Genomic DNA, 23,653 nt, shown 5'->3' on the forward strand with positions numbered 1-23,653 from the left:
CTGTTGTGTTCACCGTTGCCTAGAATATTCATGTCTAGAATAGTGTATAGCGTGTAGTAAGTTCATAGTATTTCTTGAATGAGTGAATGAATTTTCAGTATTGATTATGGGTAGAGCTGAATATTTTTTTCTGTTGTGTAGGGCTCTTCAGAGTTTCTTTTGATTCCCTTCACTGATCTGTAACTTACTGGACTACTGACTTGGCTTTTAAAGGGGAGCCCATCTGGGTTGTGCATATACCCAATATTTTACATCCTTGGACCATTGGTTTATTTCTTAGCAAGCTGATGTGGAAACGTTGGATCTAGAGTAGTCACTTTTATTGGCAGCTAACTCTTTGACACTGGAGGGGAATAAAGGAGAATATTTAATCTAGTAAAGAATGGTTCATTTCTTATTGAACTCATCTTTATCTTAAAAATTCCCGTTTATGGTTTTGTGCCCAATGTGATCTAGATTTTAATTATTGGAGTGCCTTAACTGTTAAGTATTCTTTTTTTTTACTAAAAGGCAAACAAAAGTATCTATAAGAAAGAAACTGATCATATTCTTTATTTTTTTTTATAACAGACTGATGTAAAGGAAAAACAGAAAAAACTTGTTGAACAATTAACTGGATTAATAAGTAGTTCACCTGGACCACCTACCCGAAAATTGTTAGCTAAAAATCTCGCAGCCCTTTATAGCATTGGGGATACTTTCACTGTTTTTCAAACACTTGAAAAATGTAATGACATTATCAGAAATAAAGATGACACTGCAGCCTACTTACCAACAAAATTGTGAGTACTTACTCTGAGATGCTCCTTGAAACTTTTTTTTTTTTTCAGAGTAATTTACCTTAGTAAGTTATTGTCTTTATAATATGCTGATTATAAAGAGCTCCAGGTAGATGGAACCTGAGGCATGCTGCTGACACTAAACACTCCAAATAGGTCTGGGGCAGGGGTTCTATTTCAGCATTTGCTCCATTGCCACTGGGACTTTCAGCAAACTACAGAGAATTGGTATGATGTCAGCCATTTACACAGCGGTCTTTTGGTAAATTTGAAGGAAGTAATATTCTTAGCTGGGATGGATAGAAAAGTAAACAATTTCTAGCCGATGAGATTGAGGCAGGAATGGGCCAATTATAGCCCAGAGGCCAAACCCAGCCTGCTACCTATTTTGTAAGTGAAGTTTTAGTGGGATGTAGACAGGCCTATCCGGTTAGGCGGTAGCTGCTTCTGTGCTGTAAGGACAGAGCTGTGTATCTGAGACAGAGACAATTTTGTCTGCATGTTTGCTGACCCCTACATTAAGAGATTAACCCAAGTCCTGCACATACCTGTGGTTTGGATCAAGGGCAGAAATTTTTGGAGTAAGTCTTGAGGATAATGGTTATAGGGGTGGATGCATCCTGTGAAAGAGTCAAATAAGAAATGCAGCAGTTATAGTACTGTGAGATGTGCTGTGGGAGGGAAAAGAACACCTACAGAAGCTCAGCAGTGGTGGGAGTGGAGAGCAATGTCAAGGAGCTTCTCAAGGCGGCGTCAGCCGAAGATCAATCATCAAGGAAGGACACGTGGAAACTAGTCCAGTAAGGGGTTAAGATGGGAAGATGGATGGGATAGGCTAGGGGTTGGCAAACTGTATGAAAAGGGACAGATAGTAAATATTTTTGGCTTTGTCAGAATATAGGCCAAATATTTTTGGACTATACATCTCTGTCACAACTACTTATCTCTGCCACAGACAGAGATGAGTATGACTGTATTTCTATAAAACTTTATTTACTAAACACAGGTGTTAGGCTGGATGATGGGTCAGGTTTGGTCTGCAACCTGTAGTTTGCCAACTTATTTTCTAGACAAAGGAAACTTCTAATTGGAAGCAGAAGTAGCTTCTATATGCCTTATTTTACAGTGCTTTTCAGAAAAATGCAAAATAGTGGAGGAAACAGTTGTGAGGGGAAGATGATGAGTCCAGTTCTGTGAATGCTGATTTTGGAGTACAAGTGGGAATCTCCAAGTGAGAGTGCATCATAGGCGGTTGGAAATCCTGGTATGGATTTCAGAGATCTGAGTTGATAATGTAGTTTTGATGAGTAGATAATGGAGATTGGGGCCTAGGCTGAACCCTCCAAGTATGGATAAAGTTACCTAGGAAGAGTATACTACTTACTGTTGGAGGGGAGAAGATGCCAAGGATACAACACAGGACCATCATTCAGGGGGCCAGGACCCGTGTAATAGCTTACAGAGGAAATGGGGAAATTATTCTGGACACTGATTTTTAGGTCTGTTCCAACTGCGTAGATATATTGTGTTTAAATTTTGTGTTGTTTGGGATAAACGTAGATCTCAAAAGTTTTGAAAGAGATTAGTGAGTATTATTGCTTTCCAGTTTATTTTGGGGTTTGAAGCTATGTTAACACTTTGATGAATTACTTCTCCATCACTTAGCCAATCCACACATAATTTTGTAGTTCTGCTTAAGTAGAACTTATTACTTATTGTTCATATGTATTTCCAGTGGTTTCTTGGGTTCTGTTTATGAATTTCCTAATATGTTCTGGCATGTGACCTTAGTCATTCATTAGCTTTGTTATCAGCCTGGAGAGTATTTGGAAAAAGCATGGGATATGAAGTCAAAGAGGTGAACGTTGATTCCCTGATTGTACTGTCTATTACATGTAGCCAGTGAGCTACATTTATGTATGTAATCTCCCTCAGCCTCCGAGTAACTTGCTCAGGACACATAGCTGTTAGGTGGCAGGTTCTAGTACTGAGACACACATCTAGCAGACCCCAACGCATATGCTCTTCACCTCTATGCTCTACTCTGGCCTCTGAGCTAAATTCACAGCTACTCACTTATTTCCTATTTGCATGAGTGTTGGTAGGGTGATTTCCTCCCTCCTGAAGAGATGGGCTGCTGTTACAGTTCTTCTTCTATGGATCAAATGTTTCACTAAAGCAATTTAGAGTAAATTTTACAAGTAATTGTTTACTATTATTTGTATATTAAGAGGCAGACACTGTGAGCAATACAAAAATGCATATGATAGATTCCCTGTTTCCATGGTTTGCATTTCCATTGGCAGGGTAAGGTATAGTCACATGAAATGGTCAAGTCACAACACAGTAAACAACATAATTTTGTCAAAATGAGTGGTTGACATTGTTATATATAATGAGAAAAGAGAGGAATCTTTGTGGATTGATGTAATTTGGGAAGTCTTCATAAAAGGAAAGCTTGAGTTTCTTTCCAAAGGAGGGGTCTGATTTGTTACGTAAATATATATTTATTCTGTTGTCTTCCTAACAAGAATACAATTTGATTAGCCGTAGTATTTGTTGCAATTATAAAGAATAAACAAAATGTTTTTGAAAGTTGAAAATTAAGGATTTGTAGCCAAGTGTCCTGCACAAATATAAATTGATTTCTGAAAATGAGAAAAGTATGATGAAATTGTATTACTGACCTCAGCAATGACTAATGAAGACATCATTTCTTACAGGGCCGCAGTGACTTGTGTGGGAGCATTTTATGAAAAAATGGGGAGAATGCTAGGCAGTGCATTTCCAGAAACAGTAAATAATCTTTTGAAATCTCTGAAAAGTGCAGAGGTAAGTTCTTTTTTTTTTTTTTAAACTAAATTTATTGGGTGACAATGGTTAGTAAAATTACGTAGGTTTCAAGTGTACAATTCTGTAATACATCATCTATGTATCACATTGTGTGCTCACCACCCAGAGTCAGTTCTCCTTCCATCACCATATATTTGACTCCCTTTACCCTCTTCTACCATAGAAGTTTTATAACAAATATTATTTAAATGTTCTGCTTGTGGCAGGAGTTAGATGTCAGTTAAAAATATATGTTTATTTGCCTTTTTTCTGTCACTGTGGTACTCATACTACTTAGCGAGAAGGTAATTTAATGTTGTTACTTGCAAAAAAATTACTTGCCCTTCTTTTAATGTACATTACCTCATATTTCAGGGAAAAGGGAAAGTGTGCTTTTCCTTAACAAAGAATAGATCATTTTTTTTATTTAGCCTTAGGGATGTTTTTGCATTGCCATTTTACGTTTTGTGCCATAGCTAATGTACTAGTTTCCTGGGGCTGCCATAATAAATTACCACAGACTGGGTGGCTTAAAACAACAGAAATTTGTCTCACAATTCAGGAGGCTAGAAGCCTGAAATCAAGGCGTCAGGAGGGCTGTGCTTCCTCTGAAGCCTCTTAGGAAGAATCCTTCCTTGTCTTCTTAGCTTCTAGTGGTTGCTGACAATCCTTGGCACCCCTTGGTTTATAGATGCATCTCTCCAATCTTTGCCTCCCTGGCCCCACGGTGTTCTCCCTGTGCATCTCTGTGTCCGATTTCTTCTCTTCTAAGGATGCCAGTCATTGGGTTAGAACCCACCTTAATCCAATATGACCTCATCTGTACTTGATTTCACCTGCGAAGACTTTATTTCCAAATAAAGTCACGCTCACAAGTAACTGCACTTAGGACTTGAACTAATCTTTAGAGTGGAGGGACTCTATTTAATCCACAGCAGCCAATATCAAGTGAAAATAGTTCTGTTTTGTCCTGTCGGTTTGGTATTGCTTCTGAAAATTCCTTGTTAACTTGAAGTTAACTACAAATAGGCTCAGCCCTGGATGCTTGGAGTCTAATTCCCTTATCTAGGAAAACGAAAGATTTCTTGGACAACACCTCTTCTGGGAACTATTTATTCATTTATCAAATAAGAACTGAGGACATATTGTCAGGCATTGGACATATAAAGATGAATAAGGCATGGTTCCTGACCTCAAACAGTTTACAGTCTAATGAAAGACATCTATGTCTAAATATACTATTAGAAATATGAATCAAGCACTAGACGAGTATGAAAACAAGACTTTGAATTTGTCACAAGAAAAGGAGAATTTGGTGTATCTGTGACAAGTTTTTTGAATGTGTTGATGTTTTCTTTCTCTTTTAGATGGTTTATATTCTTAAGTACTTTTTCCTTTACCTTTCTGAAAGTTGGGATCCTTGCGATATGGTACTGAAACTTGCATTTGTCTTCATGTCCTCATTATATTGCACTTCAACAGGTCATAGAAACATTGGAATGTATTTACTTAACCTACTTGCTCAGAAAGATACTATTTAATTGAAGTTAGTAATTATTTTTATCTTACAGGTACTTTCTAGAATACTTTATTTTATTTTTTATTACATTATTGTTTACAATTTAGAAGTACGGCCTTTAAGCCCAGACAGTTTTTGTGTTTTGATATGCTCTTGTTGAAATGTGGAATTTGCTTTACAACATAGTTTTTAAGTTTTGCTTTGTGTTCACATCTAGTCTCAAGGGCGAAGTGAAATCTTAATGAGTCTACAGAAAGTTCTAAATGGACTGGGTGGTGCAGCAGCTTCCTCTCATCGTGATATTTACAAGAATGCCAGGTCCCTCTTGACTGACAGGTCGATGGCTGTTCGGTGTGCAGTTGCCAAGGTTAGTCCTCAGCCAATTTATAATGCTGCTCATTATCCTGCTTGCTCTTAAACAGACAATGATTTTTTTCTTTTAAAGTTTTAAGATATAATTGCAGATTGCATAGTTTTTGTCCCCATGGATTAGTTTCATTTCATTCTATATAAATAGAATCATGTGGTATGTACTCTTTTTTTTTTGGCTGGCGGTCTGGCTTCTTTCACACACTATAATTATTTTGAAATGCATCGACGTACCTACACGCTCATTTAATAGTTCATTTCTTTTTGCAGAGTAGTATTTCATTGTTTGGCTATACCGCCGTTGGTTTATTGCTTTTATAATGGACATTTGGGTTGCTTCTAATTTGGGTTATTACAAAAAAAATCTGCTGTGAACATCTGTGTACAAGTTTTTGTATGGACAGTGCTTTCGTATCACTCGGGTAAAATACCTAGGAGTGGACTGGATGGATCATATGCTAGATTTATATTGAACTTTTTGAGAAATTTCTACTGTTTTCCAAAGTACTTGTGCCATTTTACATTCCCACCAGCAATGTATGAAATTTTTCACTTCTTCCACATCCTCACTAACATTTGGTATTGCCAATCTTTTTAATTCTAGCCCTTCTTATAGAGAAGTACAGACATGTCATTATGGCTCTAATTGGCATTTCCCTAATGACTAACGATGAGCACGTTTTTAGGTGCTTCTTTGATAAAGAGCCTATTCAAAATTTTTGTGCATTGTTTTATTATTTGTTCCCATTATTGAGTTTTATGGGTATTCTATAGGTTCTTTATGTATACCGTATCAGATACATTATTTGCAAATATTTTCTCCCAGTCTGTGGCTTGTCTTTTCATTCTCCAAATAGTGCATTTCTAAGAGAAATTTTGAATTTTGTTAAAGTCCAATTTATCAGTGTTCTTATATGGATTGTGCTTCTGGTGTTGCCGCTAAGAAAACTTTACCTAACCCAAATTTTCTCCTATGTTTCCTTAAAGTTTTATTGGTTAATACTTAATATATGATCTTTTCTGTGTTAATTTTTATATATAGTGTAAGATATGAATTAAAGTTCTTTGTTGTTTTTTTTTGCATGGATATCCACTTGTTCTAGCACCATGTTGAAAAGATTGTCTTTTCTTCACTAACTTGCCTTTGCACCTTTGTTGAAAATCAGTTGTCCATATAAATGTGGGTCTATTTTGGGCTCTTTATTCTGTTCCATTGTCTATCTTGATGTCAACACTTTCTTGATTACTGTATCTTTATAATAAATCTTAAAATCAGGTAGTTAGCCCTTCAACTTTTTCTTTTTCAAAATAGTTTTGGCTATTCTAGGTTCTTTGCATTTCTATATGAATTTTAGCTTATCAATTTCTACAAAAATAGCATGCTGGGATTTTGATTTAGGTTGCACTGAATCTATAGATCAATTTGGGGAGAGTTGGCAACTTAATTATATTAAGTCTTCCAACCCATGAATATGATATATCTCTCTTCATTTAGGTCTCTGATATCTCTTAGCAACATTTTGTGGTTTTGAATGTACAAGTCTTGCACATCTTTTGCCAGATTTATTCCTATATGGTTCATATTTTTATGCTATTTTAAATGATATTGATTTGTTATATTTCAATTTCTTGTTGTTCATTACTAACATATAGAAATATAATTGATTTTGTACATTGCTCTTGTATCCACTGATCTTGCTAAAGTGACTTATGAGACGTTTTAATAGATTCTGTCAAATATTGTATATAGATTATCACCTGTCCATGAATAAAGACAGTTTTATTTCTCTTCGTATCTGGATTCCTTTTATTTATTTTTCTTGTGTCATTGCATTGACTGGCTAGATCCTTTGTAGAGTGTTGAACAGAAAACATGAGAGCAGACATCCTTGTCTTGTTCCATATCCTTAAGGGGAAAACATTCAGTCCTTCATCATGAAGTATCCTGTTATTGTAAGTCCTGTTTTACTTGATGATCTTTATCAGGTTGAGGAAGTGCCCTTATATTCTTAGCTTTCTAAGAAGTTTTATCAGGAATGGATGTTGTCAAATGACTTTTGATTTAAATTTGATTTCTTGTGTTTTTTCTGGTGTTGCTGTTTTCTAATTAAACTCTTTAAGATAACTGTAGATTTTACATGCAATTGTGAGAAATAACATAGAGAGATTTTAATAAACTTTTACTCAGTTCCTTCCATGGTAATATCTTAAAACGTATAGTACTATATTACAACCAGTATAATATAATAATGAATTGACACAATCTACTGATCTTTTTCAGTTTTTCCTCAGTTCTACCTATATTCTGTTAAATGCTTTTCAACATCTATTGAGATGATTCTATGACTTTTTTTTTCATTTTGCTAATGTAATGAATTACAGTGATTAGTTTTAGAATTTTAACCAGTCTTTCATTCCTAGGATAAACCCCACTCGGTCATGATATATTACCCTTTTTATGTATTGTTCGATGAGAGTCACTACAAGTTTGTTTAGAATTTTTGCATGTATGTTCATGAAAGATATTGGTATGTAGTTTTCTTCTCTTTGAGTGTCTTTATCAAATTTCAATATCAGAGTAATACTGGCCCCATAGAATGAGTTGGGAAGTATACCCTTCTCTTCAATTTTCTGGAAGTGTTTCTGTAGAACTGGTATTATTTCTTCTCAAAAGTTTGGTGAAATTCAGCAGTACAGCTCTCTGGGACTTCAGTTTTCTTTGGGGGAAAATTTTAAAACAAATCCAATTTTTAAAGTAGATACTGGGCTATTTAGGTTATCTGTTTTTTTCCTTGAGTTAGTTGTCTATTTCATCTAAATTGCCAAACTTATTGGCATAAAGTTTATAATATTTCCTTTGTCCTTTTAATATATGTTGAATCTAGTGACATGACCTCCCTCAGTCCAAATTTTGGTCATTTGTGTCCTCTCTCTTTTTCCTCTCCTGTCTGTCTAGAAATTTGTCAAATGTATTGGTCATCTCAAAGCAGCTTTTGGTTTCATTTCTATCTTTTTATAGTTTTCTTGACGTCCTCTCTTATCTGTTACTTCCTTTTTTCCCTGCTTACTTTGTCTTCAATTTGCTCTATGTCATATAGTTTCTTAAGTGGAAGCTGAAGTTATGTATTTGAGACCTTTCTTCTTTCTTATATAGGAGTATAGTGTTAAATGTTTCCTCCTAAGAGTTGGAAACTTTCTCAAGACTGTAAACTGGGGCAGGTGTGGGTTCACCTTATTTGTTTTCCATTTCTTAAGGTACACTATCTTTTTTCTCCTGCTGTCCAGTGTCTTGAAAACCCTTGTTTCATATATTTTGTCCAATATTTTGGTTATTTCCAGGAGGGTTAATCTGATTCTTGTTATTCCATCTCTGGAAGTGGACGTTCTAGGATGTAATGTACTTTTTTTAAAATTCCAGTGTCTACTAGAACTACAGAATGAAGCTGTGTTCATGTGGACTGCTGAACTGGAAAATATAGCCACTCTCTGCTTTAAGGCTTTGGAAAACTCAAATTACGGGGTACGAGTGGCAGTGTCTAAACTCCTAGGAACAGTCATGGCTACAGCATTGATGCCAAAACAAGCAACAGGTATCATTGTTTGCCAAGCCCTGATCTAGACTGTAACAGATACTTAAAAGTATATGGAACACTTCCTTCTATATGAGTTATACCTTATAGGCAAATTGCTTTAAAGGATTTAAACGTTTAGGTATCTATGTCTACTTTTTCACATAAATAAAGTAGCCAAATGGCATTTTTCTTAGTTAAGGCACTTTTTATGATGATATTATGCAAGATAATATGTAGTAAGCATGTTGGAAATATAAGCAAGTAGGTTTATGAAATGGTTTTGTATAATGTTCAAGGGACTGGAATCTGGCTCTTTATGTGCTTTCTTGCTTTAAATCTCTGATGACTAGATCCCCATTTATAGCGTTGCATTATTTTTTCATTTTTTTCTTGACCATCATTGTAAGCAGAATCAGAGGCCGCATTGATTTTTCATATGACTTCCACTGTGCCGCACAGTGTAACAGAGATGCTTCAGGGACAGTTGTGTATAGACACTGAGCAAACCCAGCTCTGCTGTTGTTCCCACCCCTACTGTTTCTCTATACAGTAGAAAGAGAATCAGATGTTATGAAGTCAAGGCCTAACTCTTAACGTTTATCAGCTGTGAAACCCTTTGAACTTTGGTCTCTTCATATTTAATAATTATTTCAATCTGTGAATTCAATGACAATGGTAATGATAGGTAACATTCATTACATGCTAATTATGTGCCAGGCACTGAATTAAGTATGTAACAGAATTGTTTTATGTAATCCTCACAAAAACCCTATGAATTACAATTACTGTTGTCATTCCCATTTTATAAGCAACAAAATTGAGGCTTGGAGAGATGGTGTACTTGAGTTCTCATAAGTGTTCTTACTAAGTGTCAGAGCTAAAATGAAAATCCAGGCAGTCAAATTCTAAAGCCTACATACTGAATCATGAGCTTTATGTCTCTCACACAGAATTTTTGTGAGGATTATGTTTGCTACTGTATGTGAAAGGACTTTATAAAATATGAAGCTCTATACCAGGGATGGCAAGTCAGTTGCAGTCCAGTGACATTTTAATCCATTGGTAACTGTTGTATAGAAAGCGTGGTCTTGACAAAGTTTCTTTATGTCCATCTCAATTGGGAATGAAGGCTGTCTGTGATCAATTCGCAGTATCTGCTGTGGAAATGCTGTGTCCTCGTGCAAGGTTAACATCATTATTAGACTATTCTGTCGCAGAGTTATTGAATTGCTTTTAATTTCTGGTTCCTTCTATTTTTCTTAGCATTTTTGCTTCAAATTGAATTTATTTTTACTAGTACGTTATAAATTTTAAAATAATAAGAAAACGAAATAACCCTGTCTCCTTTGTAGTAATTTAGGGACGCTTAAAAAGAATTCCTTGCATTTTAAAGCTAAATTGTAAGAAAATATGATTTAACTAATAGCGAAATAGATTGGCTTATAAATTTGCTTTTCTTCCTAAAAGTAATGCGCCAGAATGTGAAGCGAGCGACATTTGATGAAGTGTTAGAACTTATGGCCACAGGATTTCTACGTGGAGGGTCAGGTTTCTTAAAGAGTGGTGGAGAAATGTTAAAAGTTGGAGGGTCCGTTAATCGTGAAGTCCGAGTTGGAGTGACACAGGTTTGTAGTACATATCTATTGATGAATTCTGTTCATACCAGTCGTGAAAATTTATGGAAGACTTATGAAGTAACAGTATACACAGAGAGATTTTTAATATTTTCTGATTCCTTTCAAAACATTTCTTTTACCAAATGAATGAATTACATTTAAATTCCAAATTACATGCTTATATGGAAAAGTATATAGTTAATGATGTGTAAATAAGCGTACATCTGCTATATTTATCTAAATATCTAAATTTTTCCATTTCCTGTCAGAAAATCAGATGTAAAATAATGCAGTTTTAATTGAAATTGTATTCAGGTAGCTTGAGGCCTGTAGTAGATTTTAGTGTACAAAATCCCTTTAGCTAAAAATGCTGGTTAATACTTTGGATTTCCATCAATGACTAGTCACCAATGTAATTCTGAAATTAAACCTAACTTGGAATTATAATTTAAAAATAGTAATTCAGAATAAATAAGATGTTATGGTTAACGATCTAATAATCATTCACGTCTAATATGATGAAATGTTTCTTTATGATCTTATTAGTCAAACCACTCCAGCTATTCCTTATTCCTGAAACAAGTGTAAAATAGAAGTAACCATTTTTATCTTATAGTCATAATCAAGTATTTTGTAGTTCTAGGTCAATATTTATTTAGGATGGTAAGGTTCCTTTAGTCTCATGACCTATTACCTTCTTCATAACCAGGATGAATTCAGCTTTCCTTCCCCTCCTTACCATTGTCTGTGTCCTTCCTGAAGCTACTGTCTTAAGAACTATTTTTAGTCAAAGATACTTCTACCAGTAATTTCTACACTAGTAATACTAAAAAGGTCTCATGTTTTAGATTTTCTCTAGTTTAATCTGAAATATAATTTATGTGCATGCCATCATTAGTTATTTCTGTAGTTGCTTTATCTGTAATTTCAGTTCATTTATAGACATTTATTTGAAGTTGTATCTTTATTTATAGGCATATGTTGTTTTCGTAACAACACTGGGTGGTCAGTGGTTGGAACGTAGCTTTGCTACGTTCTTGTCCCATGTACTTGATCTGGTTTCCCATCCTCGGGCAACGCAAACACATGTAGAGGCTGTGTACTCAAGAAGATGTGTCTCCTTTATCCTAAGAGCTACTGTGGGCAGTTTGCTGGGTGAAAAAGCCCAGATTGCAGCTGCCAAAGAAATATGCCAAGCTATTGGAAAACAAATGAAAGCAGTAGGTAAGGACGAGCGTAATAATGTGTATTGTTGTTGATTACCTTAATCATTTAGTTCTTTATTATTATTCTTAATAGATATTAATACATCTGATTAGTTTATATATTTTTCTGTAGATTTTATTGAGTTCTCTTATTTGATATTAAAACAACACGTAATTTTAGTGAAATCGTTTTTAAGGATTTGGGTAGCATGTTTGTAGGATTAGGTTTTCTATCTTATTTCTAACACCTGTGGTGATTTTATAGCTGTTCTGGTATGCCATGGCATTGGTTTGCTATCTTTTAGGCATAATCAATTGTGATTTTTGGACTGGGGGCCTTTTTATAAACACATGTTGTTGGAATTTTTTTCCGCTCCCTTAATATGAAGACTTAGAGGAGAACAATTACAGGTGGCTACTGGCCCCCTATAGGATACACTGTGAAACCTCTGTAACTCATAATTAAAATAAATTCTTTCCTGAGAAATGTCAATTTTATAAATTTTTTTAGTTTAAGAGACAGTTATAGAGTAAATGAGATCTCAAAGCAGTAATTCAGGGTTTGAATAATGAGTGAGATAAAGTTCCTGCCTTCACAGAGCTTACAGTTCAATTAGGGAACTAAAGCAAGGTAAAATGTAAATTCTGTAAGACTATTTAGTTTTATCACTGTTCAGAATATACATTAACTTTAATCAGGAAAATTATATTGCCTAATAGAGGTCTTTAGAATTTAATGAATAGATAATAATCAGTAATTTATATTTAGAGAATGTATATTAAATATTTCATAAAACTAATCAATAAATCACAAATAGTTTAGTTATAGTTTTTGTTGTTTATAATAGCTTACTTAGCAAAACATTTTTTAAATGTATAGGGCTAACTGACAACAATGAATTTTGAACTAAAGGGTGTTTAAATTCATGAGATATTGTTCTTTAGATATGTTTAAATAGTAATCTATCCTAGATTCACAATTTGAAAACTATTTGTACATCGGCTCATTGAAGAAATGTTTGAGTGCCAGAAACACTGTGTCCAATGGTGGGAGTAAAATAGTGAATCCGATACAGATAGCTCCCTGTTCAGGGAGCTTATACTTTAGTAATCAAAAGAAAGAGTTCATGCATTTCCAACTCCAGAAATACCTAAGAAAAGAGATATTTAATTAGAGTCCATAATGTGTTAATGTGTTGTATTCTATACTATGTGTTTTATAGTCTATTCATAAGGAATGCAAAAAAGGTCAAGTTTTGCTGTCATTTAAAGGTGATTAATCTTAAGGAAATAGATTAGCCGTTTGATTTAAGAAATCCTAAAAGTAGACTTAAATATAGTGCTATATATCTAGAATTTATGGGCCAGAATGTATTCTCAGTTAGTAATTTGACAAGGGATTTATAGCTGTTTCATGTTAAATAATTCCAAGTCTAGTGGAAGTTAAAAGGTGAGGGGAGGGGGCAGCAAAGCTATTGGGGACTTTGAGGAACATTCCAGTAAGAAGTTCTAAAGCCGCTTTCCTTATAGATCTACTTTCTGGTCAGAAATTTAATGATACTATCAACATATTGCAGTATTTGAAATAGCCATAATTATAATAATAATGATAATAATAGCTACACCAACAACTATAATAGCTGCTAACATTTACTAAATGTTAAGTGTATTGGGGGCAGTACTGTGCTAAATTCTTTATATGCATTCATTTACTCATCACAGTATTCTTTGAGATAGGCACCCTTTCAGTGGATGAGGAATGTGAGACTTAACATAAGTTGAATGTCTTGCCCAGTGTCACATAGCTAACATGATTGGTGGAACTGGGACTAAAACCCAAGCCTTCCTTCTCCAGAGCTTGTGCTTTTGAACCCTACAGTTTGTTGCTGCTTACTAAGGTTAGGTTTTCTCACTAGCAGCAGACAAAATATCTCCGTATATATTTAAGCATTGTTGTGAGGTCATTAAACAATGTTTTTAAGTTACTTCGGTGTTTAGTTACACAAACTTTCTGCTGAGAAATAACTACCTCCATACAACGTTTTTTAACACTTAGGCATCAAGTGGGATGATCTAAGAATATAAATTATGTAGATCAAAAGAAATGGTATCACAATTTAATTCACCCTCATCAAATACATGATTTTGTGTTTCCAGAAGCAGTAGTGAATGACACTAGTGGTGAAAACAAATCTGGAGCAGCAGACATCGCAGCAAGCCAGCATGTGATGGTCTGTGCACTCCAGGAGCTTGGGAGCCTGGTACAGAGCCTCAGTGCCACCGCATCCCCCCTTATTCAGGAAGCATCGATAGGTATGAGACCGACTTACGTGCTGCAATATTTTTTCTCTGTTTTTAAAAGCCATAGGTGTGATTGATATTTAACTCTAGCTTAGTTGCTTGTCATCAAATTAGTAGTTTAGATCATTTGTTAGAAGTTGAGTTTTATTTAACTTAAAATTCACTGCAGTAGTCAGTCTCGAATTAAATACGTAGTGAAATGAAATTTGGGGAGAAATCAAAAAAGTCGTGATAGTTTTGCTTCTGATAATTGGCTAAAATTTTATTGAATACTTTCATTTTATGTCAACATTTATATTTTATTGGATATAATTATACTATTCTTTTGTAAAAAATGCTCTTTTGAAGTATTCTATTTATGAGGTAATACCTGTGTTTTTGGCAAAGTTCTGAAAGTATCTGTGTGAAGCCCGAACAATTTTGGTTTTAATTATTGTGTTGTACATAGCCTTTTAGTACATGAAATCATTTGACTTCATTAAAATAGAGTAATTTTTTGGGTATTTGGTTTTTAGGACTTTTGGAGACTGTGACTTCCGTGCTTCTTCATCCCAGTATGGCTGCTCGACTTGCTGCTGCATGGTGTTTGCGTTGTGTGGCTGTGGCATTACCTTTCCAGTTGACACCTTTTCTAGACAGGTGTGCAGAACGGCTCAACAACTTGAAAACTTCGCCAGAAGCTGTTAGTGGATACAGTTTTGCAATGGCTGCCTTATTAGGTGGAGTTCATCAGTGTCCACTGGGCATTCCTCATGCCAAGGGAAAGGTGAGAAGGAGATCCTAGAATTGCAAGTGTTATCATGTAGGCGTTAGTCTTTATGGGAACACCTTCTGTGTTTAATGTGGAACAAACGACAACAGTTTTACCATGATAATATAAAATATAGTGTCCTGCTAATGTAGAGTTGACAGACCCTAATTAAAATTTGATATTTAATTCTGACATAGGAATAATAGATTTTGTTTGGGCATAGTATCACTTTATAATTTACTTTAGAGAAAAAAACCCTTATGGTAATTGTTTAGAAATCAGAGCTTTCCTTCAGCTTTTAGAAGTAAAAATTGATATTGCTATATTCAAAGATGTTAGGAGAATATGCTATTGCATTTTGATAATACTTAATAAAAGTTCAATGGTTTTCATGAATTAGTTATTTTTCTTTGTTTTTCTTTCTACTATCCCTCCTACTATAGTGGTTTTCTTCTCAGGAATATTAGTATTTGTATAAATATTATTTGCAACTTTACATAGGCAGATTGGGGCGAGATCTTTATACTCTTATTTTTTCTGGGATATTAGACCCATGTCCATTCATTCCTATGAATTCCATAGCTACTACTCAAATCTAGGCTTCCGCCTCCCTTTGTTATACAATTGTCTCTTCACTGATTATCCTCAGTCTTTTTCTCCCATCTCTCCCACACAACTTTCATATTTCACATTTGCTCTGAGACACTTAGTGACAAACCAGTACTCAGAATAAAATATAATCACCTCTGGTAAATTGGTACCTTCATAATTTGCCTTCATTCTATGCATACATTCAAATTTCCCACTGCTCTAGTCAGACTAGTCATCTTGCTTTCTTCCCATGCTTTTTTCAGCCTCCATGCCTTTGTTCGTGCTAATCTCTTACATTAGAATTTCGCCCCCACTACCAAACTTACCAATTTGTTTAGAGCCCAATACAAGTTCCATCTCTTTCATGAACTCTCTTCAAAGCTACGCAGTCTTTGACCCCTGCTACATCTACACTATTTTGTCATTTACAAAATCGTGTGCTGCTGTTACTTCCCATTTTTCCTATGTCTTCCTCTCTAAGATTTTAAGCACCATAAGATTAGCTTAATGTCAGTTGCATAAGAGGAATTCAACAAATCTTTGAATGTAGGATAATAGCACTGATAATAATAGAATTAGGTGGTTTCATGGACCAGCATTGTTCTGAGTGCTCTACTGCATTAATTTATTTAGCCCTCGTAAGAGTGAGGTGGGCACTCCTATTATTCCTTTTTTACCAATGAGGGACTTGAGGCAAGGAGGTTAAGTTGTCCCAGGTCAGAAAGTAGGAAATGACAAAGCTGGGATATGAACCCAGGCAGTCTGGCTCTAGAGCTCAAGCATAACCACTACGCTATTCTGAGTCTCTTCAGAGTCAGTGCAATCAGGATTGAGTAGGTTTTAATGTTGCCTCTTTAAAAACAAGTTAACAGCAGCAACAAAAAAGAACAGCTTCTCTTTTAATAATATACTAGCTATGTATTTTCTTATCTGATTTCTTTAATGTGTTTAAATTGAAATCCAATTCTAAACTTTTTTTGCAGATGGTAGTTAGTATTGCTGAAGATCTCTTACGAACGGCTGCCCAAAATAGCAGGCTATCTTTACAGCGCACCCAAGCTGGATGGCTTTTACTTGGAGCACTTATGACTTTAGGTATAAGTATCTTTGAGTAGGATTTTTGTCTTATTCTATAACGGCCAGTAGACTATAAAGAACATCTAATGTGAAAGTGTTACAGTTCACATTCTAGATTTTGAATGAGGTTGTAAAATGGTAAAGATGTTTTTCTCATCATATGATAGTAGATTTATCTTTCTGGCAATTTCAGCTTAAGTACATTTAGTGAGAAAGTTGTTAACAAAGTTTCACCTTTACTATCAGAATAGCCGTGGTCTAATTGATTAGCTTAGTGTTAAGCAAAAGAGATGAGAGTAGTGGGGGCACATTTCATCCCCAAAGAGAAGGCCAGTGACATAATTTTAGTAGGGTTGGTACAGTCACATTTAAACAGTATTATTGGATAACTTTCTTGGAATTATCCTCACTTTCCTCAGTGCTGTGACACGTCTGAGACGCAGGCAAAGTCTAGCATTGTACATAGAACAGAAATACATGTTATCATTGTGATGAGATAACGTCCACCTTTTAGTTCACATGTTTAACTTCTATAAAAAGTGTGTGTGTGTGTACACAAAGTCACTCACCACTTTAAACATCTGCCTTTTGGAAATTAATTTGACTTAGTTTTCTAAAGAAAATAAATAGCGGTAGCTCTTTATCAGAAATTTATGTTAAGTTTGTTAAGTGGCATGTTAAATGAATTCTTAGCAATGTCAATATAGGTTCCTATAGGTTCCTAGTTCTAAATATTCTGCTTCCTCATAAAACTAAATTAACCATATAAATTGCCCCCAAAATGGAAGAATATATGTATATATAGAGATATATGTCTGTATAATATATATGTATATACATATATATGTGTCTATATATATGTGTGTGGGAGAAGGTATATATGTTTACGTACATATATTTATAGAAAAGACACCACAAAATGTGTCCCAGATATATTTTATCATTGATAATATATAAATCACCATTCTGAATATATTTTAGATTACTTTTTGTGGATTTGTTTTATATTTACATGCTAAAAATATTGATACTTTTTAGATGCATTTTATTATGCTTTAATATATATGTAGTTTTACCTACTGAATAAGAAACATTTTGAAAATTAGATATTAATATTAGAAATAAAGATGTAGTGAAATGATCGCTATTGTTAAACCTTGGGTGGGGCTCTTTGACTTTTGATTGTAATGTATGTTATATATATGCATGGTTTTGTATTCTCATTTTCTCTGTTAGGACCCTCTGTTGTTCGTTACCATCTGCCCAAGATGTTGTTATTGTGGCGAAATGTTTTCCCTCGTTCTTTAAAGGAATTGGAGGCTGAGAAGGCCCGAGGCGATTCTTTTACCTGGCAGGTAACATTGGAAGGCCGTGCTGGAGCTTTATGTGGTAAGAACTGAAAGGGATGTACCTTCAGAATATTATTTTATTACTAAAATATTTGTGAAGTGAAGGAAAGTTACTACGTCAGATTTTTATTTTAATATGTAATGGTAAATTTATATACTTTATATTTAGAAAGAAACTTTATAAATAATCTATTAGTTTGCTAATTTTGCAATTAACTGAGGCTGAGACTTTGAGAAGGAGGGTAGAGTAGTGGTAAAACAGGAGCTGGAACCCAGGTCTCTTCATTCCCAATTATCACAATCTCCACCTGTCAAAGGAGCACTGGATCACCACGTAAAAAAACCAGTGGGTATTTAAGGGAAAAAGAAACTCAGGACTTCCAAGGTGACTGAGTTTGAAGTTAGTCTCTTCCTTATGAACAAACAGCTATTTCCTCCTATCATTTATCAAATCTGCAAATGTTGATAATTTTTCAGACATCAGCATTAAAAAAATTATGAATTTTGTTGTTTTTGTTGGGGAGTCAGCAGCCCACAGGAAAGGCTCACGTTTTGTTACAATTACACTGGGTGACCCTTTTTTTTTTTCGTTTTTTTTTTTTTTTTTTTTTTTAATTCATCTCAAGGTGCAAAGTGCTTCTTTTTCCAAACTGTGAAAGACAGACATATGCTTACCCATAAGGTCAACAGGGCAAAGTTCCAGTTTTGTTCCCACACATCTAAGAGCTGTTTTATAAAGTCTTAGCTCTGTTGCTAAAGAGCCAAAAGAGATACACCTTCTGACTGGGCCATTGTGTTCACTCTTGGTTCTGTCTTGAAACCTCTTTCTTTGTAGTCATCTGAATTCATATGGGGTTAGAGATCTCTGAATTCCCATTCATAGAAATCTCCCTAACAAATATCTTCCTCCCTCTATTTCTGCTGTCTACCCTTCTAGCCTTTTCTAATGATTTTTCTCTATAGTTGCAATTGGTTCTTTTGATCTGAACCTTATAATAATTAAGAATTGTAGGTAACCTTTATATAATTTTATCATTTATTCATCTTGACAAAACTGATTCAAATCTGTCCTTTCTAAAAATTTTATCTAGCAATGAGGAGTTTTGTTGCACATTGTCCTGAACTCCTAACTGAAGATGTGATTAGAAAATTGATGACCCCTATTGAATGTGCCATGACTATGATGTCACAGTAAGTAAGCAATTATGATAAATTGACATCCAGTTTTACATATTTGTCAATAGTCATGTTTTGTATTTCCCTCTAGTATCATATGGGAAACATAAGGTTTTTGTTTTGTTTTTTATGTAAAGTGATTTTTTAAATTGTAGTCATGGTGTGGATCAAAATAAAATTGTATTTTATAATGTTTCTGTTACAGTAAAGGTCACAAAATAAAGTGAAAGTGTAATATTTATCAGTGTACTTTGAGAGTTCATTGATGTATCGCTGAAAAAATGTTTATAAGTAATACTTATTTTGATAAGATGACACTAACTATACTTTTGATGTTTTAGCATTCCATCTGTAATTAAAGCCCATGGAGCTCATCTGAAAGCTAGTGCTGCAATGGTCCGTTTAAGACTTTATGATATTTTGGCTTTGTTACCTCCAAAAACGTATGAAGGTAAAATTTACAGTATCTAATAAAAATTCCTCAGTGTACCTTTCCAGTTCTTCACAATATTCTGCAGTTGTGATCACGCCTCTCTCACCGACTCACTATGCAAAGGAAGGCAACCACTTCCTTTTCTTTATATAGAGTAGCTAATACTTGTTCAGCACTTACTATGTTCCAGGCCCTTCCTAAGCCCTTTGCATGTATTAACATCTTTGATTCTAACCTTAACCTTATGAGGTGATTAGCTGTATTTTGTAAATGCAGAATCTTGGGTGCATAAAAGTAATGCAGTTTGCCCAAACCAGAGAGATAGTTAGTGACAGAGTTTGGATTCAAACCTAGACGGTTTTTCTTTAAAGTCTATGCTTTTAATAACTATCCCAAACTGTTTCATATATGTTATAGAATAGCCAATAATGTAGGAATCTGGAGGAGGAATAGTAATGTGCTTTGAAGAAATTAAATATTATATAAAATGTTAATGTTAGAATCAATCATTGATTTTTTTTCCAGTTCAGCCATGCCCAAAAATTTTGATATGCTGTAGTTCAGTGTTTGTATATCATTAGGTAATTAATAATAAATAATCATCATGTCACATTTAATATATTTAAAATAATCTTTATTTGAGTTTTTTAATTACTTGAAATAATTTGGGCTAAAAGGCACAATACAATAATAAAAAAGGAAGCACCATTATTGTATATTAAAAACAGCATTGAATATTTACTTTTTAAAAAGGAAACAGGAACTTATTTATTTCTGTTGAACCTGTTGCTGCTCTTTGTGGGCAATGATTATCATTTCAATAAAAATTATTCTTTTTAATCTGATCTGAAGTTCTATGTTTTAGGCTCTTTCAACGCACTTCTTAGAGAACTGGTAGCAGAATTCACTTTGACTGACAATTCAGCCAATACAACTACTTCACTCCTCAGATCCCTCTGTCATTATGATGACAGTGTTCTTCTTGGTTCCTGGCTTCAAGAAACTGATCATAAGTCAATTGAAGACCAGGTAATAAACCATACAGGGAATGAACTGCTTGCTTAATTGAAAACAGTGGTATGAAAGAGAAAGTGTTACAGACTAAGGTTTAATTTTCATTGAGCTTTCTTAGACATTTAAGATGGCTTCCTGGCAGTGGATAAATAGTGAAAAAGGTAAACAGCAATAGTTAGAATTTGGCAAATTGTCTTTATTCAATATTCTTTGTATTCAGATACCCTGTGGCATCTGTGGCAATGATCAGTTTTAGCTGGTTTTTTGGTTATTGGCATTTTGTTTTAGAGTTTTTCTGATAGGTTGGAGAGGAATGGGAGTTAGTAGATTGAAGATTTAGAAACTTTTGCCCACTGAATACATTATTTCTTATGTACTTTTAAAAAAGATTTACTAAAGCCTCTTTTAAATAAATTAGTGTGGGTTTAATTTATTCCTGATATTATTTTGCTTAAATATTTTAAGGTAGGTAGTGTAAAAATATTTTAGAATGAACAATCCTTTTCTTAAAATTATTTAAGTTGTTACTGATGTTTTTCTTTAAGGGACAAATTATATTTCCATCTATTTAAAAATTTTCACATTCAGTCATTCTGCTCTTTTTTGTTTTACGTTTTCTCCTTACTCCCCTGTTCTATTCTTCTTGCCCAATACTTAGTAAGTTAATTGCCTAAAGTAGTTTTGAGTGACTTTTATGTCATTCTTTTGCAGCTCCAGCCAAACAGTGCATCTGGAAGTGGGGCTCTGGAGCATGATCCATCCTCCATTTATTTACGGATACCTGTTGGAGAAGCTGTGCCTGGTCCTCTCCCTCTTGGAGTTTCAGTCATCGATGCTTCTGTGGCTCTTTTTGGTGTAGTGTTTCCTCATGTTTCTTACAAACACCGGTTAGTATAAAGTCAATCAGGTATTTTAGTAAAATATGAATTATATTCAAACAGTAGATTTTTCCCATGTCAGTTAACTCTTCAGTAAGGTGAATTACTACCTAAACAATAGGCTCATAAATTTAATGACGTAAGTGACACATACATGATAAAAAAAATTACATACAAATTCCACATACTTTGAAATTGTTTTTAAGATTTGGCCACGTGTACAAGCATCTAGTATCCATTATATTGTGGACTATGGCTTACACAACAAAATTTTCATTTTGATAGTTTATTTGCTATTTTATAAGTATGTTTTGATTCTGTCTTTAATTAGGGAAATCAGTTTAGGGAAAGTGTTTGGTTTTTGTTGTTGAACAAATAAATGGGTGAGATGTCTGCTCCTAATACCATTTGTCTTTCAGATGATTCAACTCTAGAACTTGGAAAACTAAGGTAACTGGTTCTTTTTCTGACAGGAATATTTTAGTTTGCTATATTCAGTGTCCGCAGACACTATCTCTATTTATTTATGGTGATTTCCCCAAAAGCAAGAGTGAGAATGAATTAATACAAGACCATCACAGATAACTCATTTTACAAAATATGCCTTAAAAACATTATTATATTTGTATGTAAAAAATAATACAAATGTTATTTTTTAAATGTGTAGGTTACTTGGTTAATTGCTTTTTACTTTGAGGGGGAAGTTTTTAAATGTGAAATTTTACTTTACCTAGATATATTTAAGAACATTTGCTTGCCATATAAATGTTAAAGAACATTAAAGGTGAAAAAAATCTTATAAAGCATCTGCTTTAATGCCCTTGTTTTAAATGTAAGGAAATCCTGGTTCTAAGAGTTTGTAGTTTGCCCAAAGTTATACAGCCAGCTATGAGAGCTATACCGAGAATCCAGGATTATTTTAAATACATTAAATTCACTTCTGTAGAACAAGGGAAAGTATAAATAAATAAATTCTATTAAAATATAGTAAATAACAAATATCTAATGATGGAGGAATGAGTGAATAAACTATGGAAAGTCGACAAGCTAGAATACTTTTACAGAGCCAATGTTTTGATATTGGAAAATGCTTACTATACAATGTTAAATAAAAAAAGGAAAATAAAAGGCAAGTAAAGATCCCAGTTTGGTATTTTAAAACGCATAAAAATATACATGTGTATTCAAGTTCATATGGGTATACATAAGAAAAAGACCTAAGAGAAAATGAATATACCGAGGGTAGCAGTGGTTATTTCCGGGTAGTAACTTTTCATTAATAGTTTTCAAATTAAATGAAGTGAGTATTTTATAAGAAAAATATTTATACTTGATTTTAGCCAAAAGGCTGAGCAGTGATAGAAAGAATATTTTTAAATAAGCTTTTATAAAAATTATGTATCTGAGGTCACTTATAGGCAAATCATTCTTAACGATAGTGTTGGAGACCATGTGTATCTTCTTATGTGTGTGTTTGAAAGCAGTGTGAGTAGTACCCGGCTTCCTCACTGATAGATGTGGATCTGTGTCAGCAAGTGTAGAAATAGTCAGCTTTAGTCCCAGTATCTCTAACTGGAGTTCCCACTAGAGGCTAGGTGATTTCTTCCTATGTGATTTTTAAAGAATGCTTTGACCTGAGAGCCATGTCCTGTTATAAATTGAACTTAAATCCTTACAGTGACCTTAGAGAGATCTTGATTTCCTATGTTAGGTCATAATTATCTTAGAACCAAATCCAACTTCCCTAGATTCCTTTGCCCCACCCCATTGCTGTTTAGAAAACTCTGAAATGATCTCATTCTCTTTTAAAAGTATAGTCTCAAATGGCTATGATTTTTGTAGTTGTTAACTGTCTCGTTTAAAATTTTTGAATAATAAAAAAAGATTCACTTTTGATTTTTACATTAAAAAAAATGACCAAAGCTTAATCTTTTTTAAAAATCTCTCAGTTAGATTCCAAAGATAGGACATGAGGTATTATTTTCTTCTATGTGCGAGTGTTTTTTAAAAAGAAAATTATCTCACGATCCATCCATGTTGTCACAAATGGCACTATGTCATCTTTTCCTATGGCAGAATAGTATTCCATTGTGTATATATACCACATCTTTTTTATCCAGTCTTCTATCGAAGGACACTTTGGTTGTTTCCATGCCTTGGCCACCGTAAATAAAGCTGCAATGAACATCAG

At 34.1% G+C, this 23,653-nt stretch overlaps 1 protein-coding gene across 2 annotated transcripts in view; it reads left to right on the forward strand.

Moving 5' to 3' along the window:
* HEATR5B (HEAT repeat containing 5B) overlaps positions 1–23,653 on the forward strand; it is a 73,445-nt gene that overhangs the window by 3,407 nt on the left and 46,385 nt on the right. For both annotated transcript variants that reach the window (XM_033124344.1, XM_033124345.1), the window contains exons 3-16: positions 571–782; positions 3,503–3,611; positions 5,348–5,497; positions 8,918–9,089; positions 10,539–10,696; positions 11,662–11,911; positions 14,050–14,205; positions 14,709–14,959; positions 16,519–16,630; positions 17,849–18,001; positions 19,053–19,152; positions 19,479–19,588; positions 20,436–20,599; positions 21,296–21,471. In XM_033124344.1, coding sequence (XP_032980235.1) covers positions 571–782; positions 3,503–3,611; positions 5,348–5,497; positions 8,918–9,089; positions 10,539–10,696; positions 11,662–11,911; positions 14,050–14,205; positions 14,709–14,959; positions 16,519–16,630; positions 17,849–18,001; positions 19,053–19,152; positions 19,479–19,588; positions 20,436–20,599; positions 21,296–21,471 — 2,273 coding nt within the window. The remainder of the gene's footprint in view (positions 1–570; positions 783–3,502; positions 3,612–5,347; positions 5,498–8,917; positions 9,090–10,538; positions 10,697–11,661; positions 11,912–14,049; positions 14,206–14,708; positions 14,960–16,518; positions 16,631–17,848; positions 18,002–19,052; positions 19,153–19,478; positions 19,589–20,435; positions 20,600–21,295; positions 21,472–23,653) is intronic.

The sequence above is a fragment of the Rhinolophus ferrumequinum genome, chromosome 13 (genome assembly GCF_004115265.2).
Source record: "Rhinolophus ferrumequinum isolate MPI-CBG mRhiFer1 chromosome 13, mRhiFer1_v1.p, whole genome shotgun sequence".
Lineage (NCBI taxonomy): Eukaryota > Metazoa > Chordata > Mammalia > Chiroptera > Rhinolophidae > Rhinolophus > Rhinolophus ferrumequinum.